The 9,137-nt window shown below is 31.7% G+C and overlaps 1 protein-coding gene across 1 annotated transcript; it reads left to right on the forward strand.

Moving 5' to 3' along the window:
- Positions 1-235: 235 nt before the first annotated feature.
- On the forward strand, positions 236-2,717 carry LOC123273741 (ATP-dependent DNA helicase pif1-like). Its single transcript, XM_044741220.1, has 3 exons — positions 236-421; positions 674-2,395; positions 2,712-2,717. Exons 1-3 carry the CDS (start codon positions 236-238, stop codon positions 2,715-2,717), a joined length of 1,914 nt encoding a protein of 637 aa, XP_044597155.1.
- Positions 2,718-9,137: the final 6,420 nt, after the last annotated feature.

Genomic DNA, 9,137 nt, shown 5'->3' on the forward strand with positions numbered 1-9,137 from the left:
CCAGATGGCGGATAGCAGCCACCAGATGGCCAATCTCAGATAGCAAATTCACAATTCAAAATGGCGGATAGCAGCCACCAGATAGCAGATAGCAGCCACCAGATAGCAGATAGCAGCCACCAGATAGCAGATAGCAGCCACCAGATGGCGGATTTCAGATAGCAGATGGCGGATAGCAACCACCAGATAGCGAATTCAAAATGGCGGATAGCAGCCACCAGATAGCGAATTCAAAATGACGGATAGCAGCCACCAGATGGCAGATTCAAAATGGCGGATAGTAAGATTCAAAAATGGCGGGAAAATGGCGGATAGATTTAAAAAATGGCGGCAGAACTCGCCACCAGCGCCACCTAGAACCTCCACTATATCCACGTCGGTAAAACAGGTCGGTAAAACAGGACTCACATATCTACGAATGGTAACTTAGCATGGACACGACCCCTCGGTCGGTAAGGTAGATTCCTGTAATGTCGGTATCACCCCCCCCCAGCATCACTACTAAGGTAAGGATGTTCCAGGTTATTTAGGAGTTAAGAAAGATCATGTTTTAGGTAGAGTGTATACCGTTCATCCCGGTAATGCCGAGTGTTATTATCTGCGTCTTCTATTACATCAGATTCGAGGTCCAGTATCATTTTCTGCTTTAAAAACTGTTGATGGAGTAATTTAGCCAACATTTCAAGCAGCATGTAGAGCACTAGGTCTTCTCGAAGATGATGCTAATTGGGATCACACTCTAGAAGAAGCTTGCATCTCTGATTCTCCGTTCAAAATGCGTGAGCTGTTTGCCATCATATTAGGTTTTTGTCATGTTGGCGACCCACAGAAATTATGGGAGAAATACCGAGACAATTTTTCTGAAGATATTAGGAGAGAGATAGAACGAGAAGATGGAAATGTCGAGCTGATGCTTGACATTATTTACAACAAATGCCTCAATTTGATTGAAGATATTGTTATATCAATGTCGGGAAAGACACTTCTTCAGTTCGGTCTCCCCTCCCCATCACGAGAGGAAAGATTTATTTTCACCAATCGTCAATATCTGAATGAATTGGCTTATGACACTACCTATTTGAATGAATTTGTAGCTGAAAATGTTCCTAAGTTAAACTTAGAACAGAAAAAAGTTTACAGTAAAATTTTGAATTCGATTATTTCTAATTCTGAGCAATTATATTTTCTTGATGCTCCAGGTGGCACTGGAAAAACTTTTTTAATCAATTTGTTGCTCTCAAAAATTAGAAGTGAGAAAAAAATTGCTATAGCTGTTGCTTCCTCAGGAATTGCTGCGACTTTGATTGATGGAGGCAAAACAGCTCACTCTGCATTTAAATTACCTCTAAATTTGTGTCATTCTGAGTCCCCACTTTGTAACATCTCTAAACAAAGTGATATAGCTCATGTACTAAGAGAAACAAAAATAATTATCTGGGATGAGTGCACAATGGCTCACAAAAAAGCTATTGAAGCTCTGAACAGAACGCTCCAAGACATCAGAGGTTGCAACCAACGTATGGGAGGAGTAGTTGTTCTCTTGGCTGGTGACTTCAGACAAACATTGCCTGTTGTACCACGAGGAACACGCGCTGATGAAATTCAAGCCTGTATCAAGTCATCCTTTTTATGGCCTTCGGTAAAAGTTCTATCTTTGACTATCAATATGCGTGTTCATCTTCAACCACATCCACAAGCTGAGGAGTTTTCGAAAGTACTCATTGACATAGGTGACGGTAAGATCCCAGAAGAAGACGGAAAAATAAATGTTTCTTGCATTCGTTGTGATATTGTCCCAGATTTAATCACCTTGACTGAAAAAATATACCCGAATATTGACAAGGCTGGAGAAAATTGCAGTTCATGGTTAAAAGAGAGAGCTATTCTCACTCCAACTAATGAACAAGCTAATTCTATTAATAACTTTTTACTGGAGCAACTGCCAACTGAGCAAGTAAGATATGAGTCGGTAGACACAGTAATGGAGGACGAAGACGTTGTTCACTACCCTGTAGAGTTCTTACATACTCTTAATCCACCAGGAATACCTCCTCATGTTCTTCATCTCAAGATTGGCACCCCAATAATGTTGCTCAGAAATTTAAACCCTCCAAAATTATGTAATGGAACTAGGCTCCAAGTCAAGATCTTACACAAAAATGTTATTGAGGCCACAATTATCACCGGAAAATATCAAGGAGAAACTGTATTCATTCCAAGAATTCCGTTAATTCCATCAGACTATCATTTTGAATTCAAACGTCTGCAATTTCCTGCTAAAGTTTGTTATGCTATGACAATTAATAAAGCACAAGGGCAGAGTTTGAAGATGGCTGGAATTGATTTAAGAAATGATTGTTTCTCTCATGGTCAACTTTACGTGGCATGCTCAAGAGTAAGTTCACCTGACAACTTAGTCATTCTTCAGCCATTTCGAAAAACCAAAAACGTCGTGTATAAAGAAATTTTAAGTATTTAATTTTATACTTTTGAGAATACTATTAATTAATAAATATTTCTGATAGTTTTAGATTTATAAATAACTAGCCGTTACCCGCCAAATTTAATCCAAAAAGTTATTTTTAAAAAACTGCATTTTTAATTTGTTAAAATTTATAGATGTTAATTTTTTTTAATAATTTTTTTTGCCATAATTTATTTGTTAAAAAGCTATTAAAATTATTAAACATCTGCTTAATTAATTTTCATAGACGTGAACATGATAGCCTGAGTTTGAATTTTTCATATTTAATCTATATTTTTATAAATTGAATATAAATAACATATTTCAAACCCTGACATTCATGCTCACATCTATCCATGGTGTAGGCCTACTGGGGATCCCACCATGTAAAATAACGGGGACGCATCGCATGACACAGTACCTCCATGGTGATGTGGAAAGCTGTGTCAATCATTATTTTTAACTCATATAAATTTATAATGCCCTAATTTATTATCTGAGTGTGTAAATTTCATAAAATTCATTTATGATATAACTACTTACGTAGTTAGATAACAAAATTAATATTTTTCGAGCATGGCGTATATTGTACGCCACGCGAAGCGGGCGGGTAACGGCTGGTATATATATATATATATATATATATATATATATATATATATAATATATATATATTCATACATATATATATACATACATATATAAACTTTTTGAACCATATGTATTTTCTGACTCAGCTCGACGAGTTAAGTCGGAATATAGCAAAATTTTTCAAAAGTTTTGTCATGAGGACCATTGCAATAGTTAGATTTCTATGTAATCTACTAAAAATTTCATAATTGGCATAGCGGAATAGGACATAATTTTGAGACTACACATATGATATAGTACTCAAATTGAAGCTTATTTAAAGAGCTTTCAGATGTATTTTACAGAATTTCAATAAGTTATCCCATTCAAAAGTTATTCGAGTAAAAAAGTGAAGAAATATGAATTTTTATGATTTTGAAAATTTTGAAATCATGGCATTTCTAAATTACTTGACCGATTAAGCTCATCTACGAACTTGACTTCAGTATCTATCTGTAGAATAAGTATGGTGAGTTTGGTAAAGATCCATTGTAAATTGACGACGCTATCGTGGTGACAAGCCGCGTTATATCGTATATTTAATCCAAAAAGTTATTTTTAAAAAACTGCATTTTTAATTTGTTAAAATTTATAGATGTTAATTTTTTTTAATAATTTTTTTTGCCATAATTTATTTGTTAAAAAGCTATTAAAATTATTAAACATCTGCTTAATTAATTTTCATAGACGTGAACATGATAGCCTGAGTTTGAATTTTTCATATTTAATCTATATTTTTATAAATTGAATATAAATAACATATTTCAAACCCTGACATTCATGCTCACATCTATCCATGGTGTAGGCCTACTGGGGATCCCACCATGTAAAATAACGGGGACGCATCGCATGACACAGTACCTCCATGGTGATGTGGAAAGCTGTGTCAATCATTATTTTTAACTCATATAAATTTATAATGCCCTAATTTATTATCTGAGTGTGTAAATTTCATAAAATTCATTTATGATATAACTACTTACGTAGTTAGATAACAAAATTAATATTTTTCGAGCATGGCGTATATTGTACGCCACGCGAAGCGGGCGGGTAACGGCTAGTATATATATATATATATATATATATATATATATATATATATATATATATATATATATTCATACATATATATATACATACATATATAAACTTTTGAACCATATGTATTTTCTGACTCAGCTCGACGAGTTAAGTCGGAATATAGCAAAATTTTTCAAAAGTTTTGTCATGAGGACCATTGCAATAGTTAGATTTCTATGTAATCTACTAAAAATTTCATAATTGGCATAGCGGAATAGGACATAATTTTGAGACTACACATATGATATAGTACTCAAATTGAAGCTTATTTAAAGAGCTTTCAGATGTATTTTACAGAATTTCAATAAGTTATCCCATTCAAAAGTTATTCGAGTAAAAAAGTGAAGAAATATGAATTTTTATGATTTTGAAAATTTTGAAATCATGGCATTTCTAAATTACTTGACCGATTAAGCTCATCTACGAACTTGACTTCAGTATCTATCTGTAGAATAAGTATGGTGAGTTTGGTAAAGATCCATTGTAAATTGACGACGCTATCGTGGTGACAAGCCGCGTTATATCGTATATATATATACATATATATATATATATATATATATATATATATATATATATAGCTGCAATATATATGCTGCTATATATATATATATATATTAGGGCGACCAAAAAGGGATTATTTTTTTTTCATGTCTCGTGTGAAAATATGTTAGTTTACTATGTTTTAAGAGTCCCCTCAAAGGACAGCTCAAAAAAATTTTTAAAGGTCGCTCACAATTTTTTAAATTTCCTAAATCGTCAAAAATCGATTTTTTTTTTTTTTTTAAATGCTTTTTCTCGTAATTTCATTTCTTTTTACATGAAAAATCATGAAGATCCTGGAAATTTCAAGTCAAAATTTTAATATTTAGAGGTCGCTCCAATTTTTTTAAGTTTTCAAATCGAGTACTTTATATCTATTTGAGCAACTTCTTAACATGAATATTAACGAACTTAATATTTTTTTCCTTAAATTTCACATGCTAAAGAATGAAATTAAAGCACGAGAAACAAAAAAAAAATTAATGAACAATTCTCACCATTTTTGAATAATTGTAAAAAATTGATAATTTTTTAATTTGTGTAAATTAATTCATTTTACAAAAAGTAAAGCTTTATTAATGTTTTTATTACTTTATTTAACATTTTTATAATTTTTAAATACAACAATAGTCAATTATAAACATTGTTTAGAACAACAATATTCTTTAACTTTTTTTACTAAAGTATTTTTTTTATATACTAATTAACACTTATCAAAACTCAACTTCAGCTTACAACTTATCAATGTTTAATTAAATTAAAAACAGGATCAACAATTTACTTCAACAAGGTTTCAGTAATAAAGGCTATATTAAGTGTAGCTAATTTTAGTTAGCACTTTTATCAAAATGTGTCATCAAATTTGCTTTTGTAGCGTTTGAAAACATTTTTCTATTAGCTTCAATCACTTGCAACAAGTATTGTTTTTGAGTCTCGTCAGTTACAGTGTCATGATATGATTACATCAGGGCAATCCCACGTTCTGCTGAGTCATTTACAACCTCTAGCGCTTGAACAATTTTCAGCCCTTCTAAATAAGTTTTATCTGATTTCCAGGAGCGAGGATGTAGAGCTAAAAATGATTCGTCTAGTTTCAAAGATTTGAAAAAAAATCTAGTATTCTCCGTAACAAAATCATCAATATCTTTGTCGACTATATTATTCGGATCAATAGTTACTCGGTTTTCTATTGTTTTCATTGATGATTTTTTGTTTAAAGCTGAAATCATTTTTATTTTAGATGTAACTGAGATTTGGTCATCGAAGAACGATAGTCCAACCAAATGCTCATTCAAATACCACAGATGTCGAGAGAATACTTTCAATGCAGCAGCTGCTGTAGATTTATCTTCATTTTTATAATTTACTAAATCTTTTAGCATTTGTAAATCATTCCGTGGTGCCGATATGGAGTAAGAAGAAAGGAACCAAGCTTTTAAATAAATTTTGGTAACAAAATCATTGAATTTCCGAAGACCTGATAGTTCTGTGGTCGTCAACTTAAATTGGTTGCGAAAAAAATATATCTTTAAGCAATAAATAATTTTTGCCATCCATCGTGCTCTGTGGTATGCTCCCGGAATGTTAATACGTATCGTTCGATCATTATGATCGGTGGTTTATCCAAGGTATAGCAAAGCTAAATTTAAGAATTCTTTATAGTCATCGCGAGGCTGTTTCGTTTTTAGCTGATTAATTATAAACAAAGCAGTATCAGATTCATTATCGACTTCCCCACAAACAAAATTCATTGGATCCAAATTTTTCCATTCTTTCTTGAAACGTTCGAACAGTTTTATATTTGGACCACTGACTATTGGTTCTAGCAGTGATCCAAATGTCGCAGTCAAAATTAACTCCAAAATGTGATGTCTACAAGCAAGATGAAGCAGTTTTTTCCTAAGTTTTTTCTCCAACAAAGTACAAGCTCCAGCTTTATTACCAGTATTACTTGCAGTTGTATCGAATCCCATCGACGTTATATTATTTTCAAGATTCCACTCGTTAATTAATTGGTAAACACCATTTGACTGACTTGAGCCTGTTGATTGTTGAATTATCAGAACACCAAGCATTTTTGAAACTCCTTGACCAGATACTACCACTGCTAAACGATCTTCTGACTCAGTAGACTTATAAGCTTTAAAAATTTTCGTATCCCAGTGTACCGTAAGAGGGACTTTTGGACAAAAAGATGATTTTATAAGTAATGCTTCCTCAGCTCGGTGTTTTTGTCGCGTGCGTCTAATAGTTTCTTTGCTTACCGTGACATCTAAAACCTTACGATCTAACGTTGCTGAAAAGGCAGACATCAAAAGTAAACCGTTTTGATTAGATGTTTTAGTACGATCCAACATTGATGAGAGCATTGGAGAAATCTTATATTTAGGCTTCTTTCTAGGAGGAGAAGCATAAAGTTCGTGAGAAGACGTGCTCGAGAGAGATAAATTACTTTTTGGAGATAAAGGTTTATTTAATTCATCGTCTTTTAAACTCACTGCAGTTGACGTAGAAACAGCCGAATTGTGAGCTTCGTCATAAGGCAATGAGCATTTTAGAGAAATATCAAATAGTGAATCAAGTGACTTTGAAAATTTGTTTTCATTCTGCTGTTAGGTTTCAGATAACCTCTGCCGATTTTTTTTCAAGCTCTTCCAAAATGTAAATAACTGATTCACTTTTTCTTTAACATGATATTCTTTGATAACGTTGTAATTATTCCAGATATTTAAAACTGCCTTTGATGTTCTATTTAAACTTTCGTTTACTGTTTCTTGGTGCTCATAATGATAATATAAAAAATAACTTAAGACTGAACGTTTTGTTGGCAGTTGAGAGCAACGAAATTGAGTGACATATTTTCCTAGCAACCATTCACCTCGTTGCGAACATTCTGATCGTAATCCTTGTCGTGAGCTCATTTTACAACTATAAAAAAAAGTTTACTAATTATTATTATTAACATCGATTTCTATCAATAAGTAGAATGGATCAATTAAAATAAAACTCAATTATTGACAGTACTTTTAAGCATACACAAAGTAACATTATGAAAAAAATTTAGGTTAGAAAAATGTTTAGTTACAAAAAATATTTTTAAAGTAAATAAAATAGTTACCTTTCATAGTAATTAAAAAGACGATGATAAAACTATATATTTGACATTAACATTTACTTGTCATTAACATGAACTGTTCAATTACGGATTAATTATGCTAAGGACAAAAAGCAACGCTGACAGTAAACAATTGTAAATAAAAGAAGACGGTCGAAGACAAAGACAAGTAATAGTTGACTCGCGCGCCTGGTGTCAATAAATTGAACTAAAAATTATTCAAATATATTTAATAATTGACTATTGTTGTATTTAAAAATTATAAAAATGTTAAATAAAGTAATAAAAACATTAATAAAGCTTCAATTTTTGTAAAATAAATTAATTTACACAAATTAAAAAATTATCAATTTTTCACAATTATTCAAAAATGGTGAGAATTGTTCATTAATTTTTTTTTTTGTTTCTCGTGCTTTAATTTCATTCTTTAGCATGTGAAATTTAAGGAAAAAAATATGAAGTTCGTTAATATTCATGTTTAGAAGTTGCTCAAATAGATATAAAGTACTCGATCTGAAAACTTAAAAAAATTGGAGCGACCTCTAAATATTAAAATTTTGACTTGAAATTTCCAGGATCTTCATGATTTTTCATGTAAAAAGAAATGAAATTACGAGAAAAAGCATTTGAAAAAAAAAAAAAATCGATTTTTGACGATTTAGGAAATTTAAAAAAATTGTGAGCGACCTTTAAAAAATTTTTTTTTGAGCTGTCCTTTGGAGGGGACTCTTAAAACATAGTAAACTAACATATTTTCACACGAGACATGAAAAAAAAAAATAATCCTTTTTTTTGGGTCGCCCTAATACATACATATATAAACTTTTGAACCATATGTATTTTCTGACTCAGCTCGTCGAGTTAAGTCGGAATATAGCAAAATTTTTCAAAAATTTTGTCATGAGGACCATTGCAATAGTTAGATTTCTATAAAATCTACTAAAAAGACCATTCGGCAGTCGAAATGGAAGTAGATTTCATAATAAGTCTAAAAATCCAAAAATTACTGCGATCGGAAACGACCGCGGCTTGTCACCACGATAGCGTCGCCAATTTACAATAGATCTTTATCAAACTCAACATACTTATTCTACAGATAGATACCTAGGTCAAGTTCGAAGATGAGCTTAATCGGTCAAGTAATTTAGAAATGCCATGATTTTTCAAACTTAACATACTTCATTGACAATTATGATATTTCATTGATAACAATTCTTTAATAAAATATTTGTTTCACTGAGATGTAATTAAGAAAGAATGTGACATTTACAGACAAAGTATTCTATACAGACAAAGTATTCTGTC

Source organism: Cotesia glomerata, unplaced genomic scaffold (assembly GCF_020080835.1).
Source record: "Cotesia glomerata isolate CgM1 unplaced genomic scaffold, MPM_Cglom_v2.3 scaffold_13, whole genome shotgun sequence".
Taxonomy (NCBI): Eukaryota; Metazoa; Arthropoda; class Insecta; order Hymenoptera; family Braconidae; genus Cotesia; species Cotesia glomerata.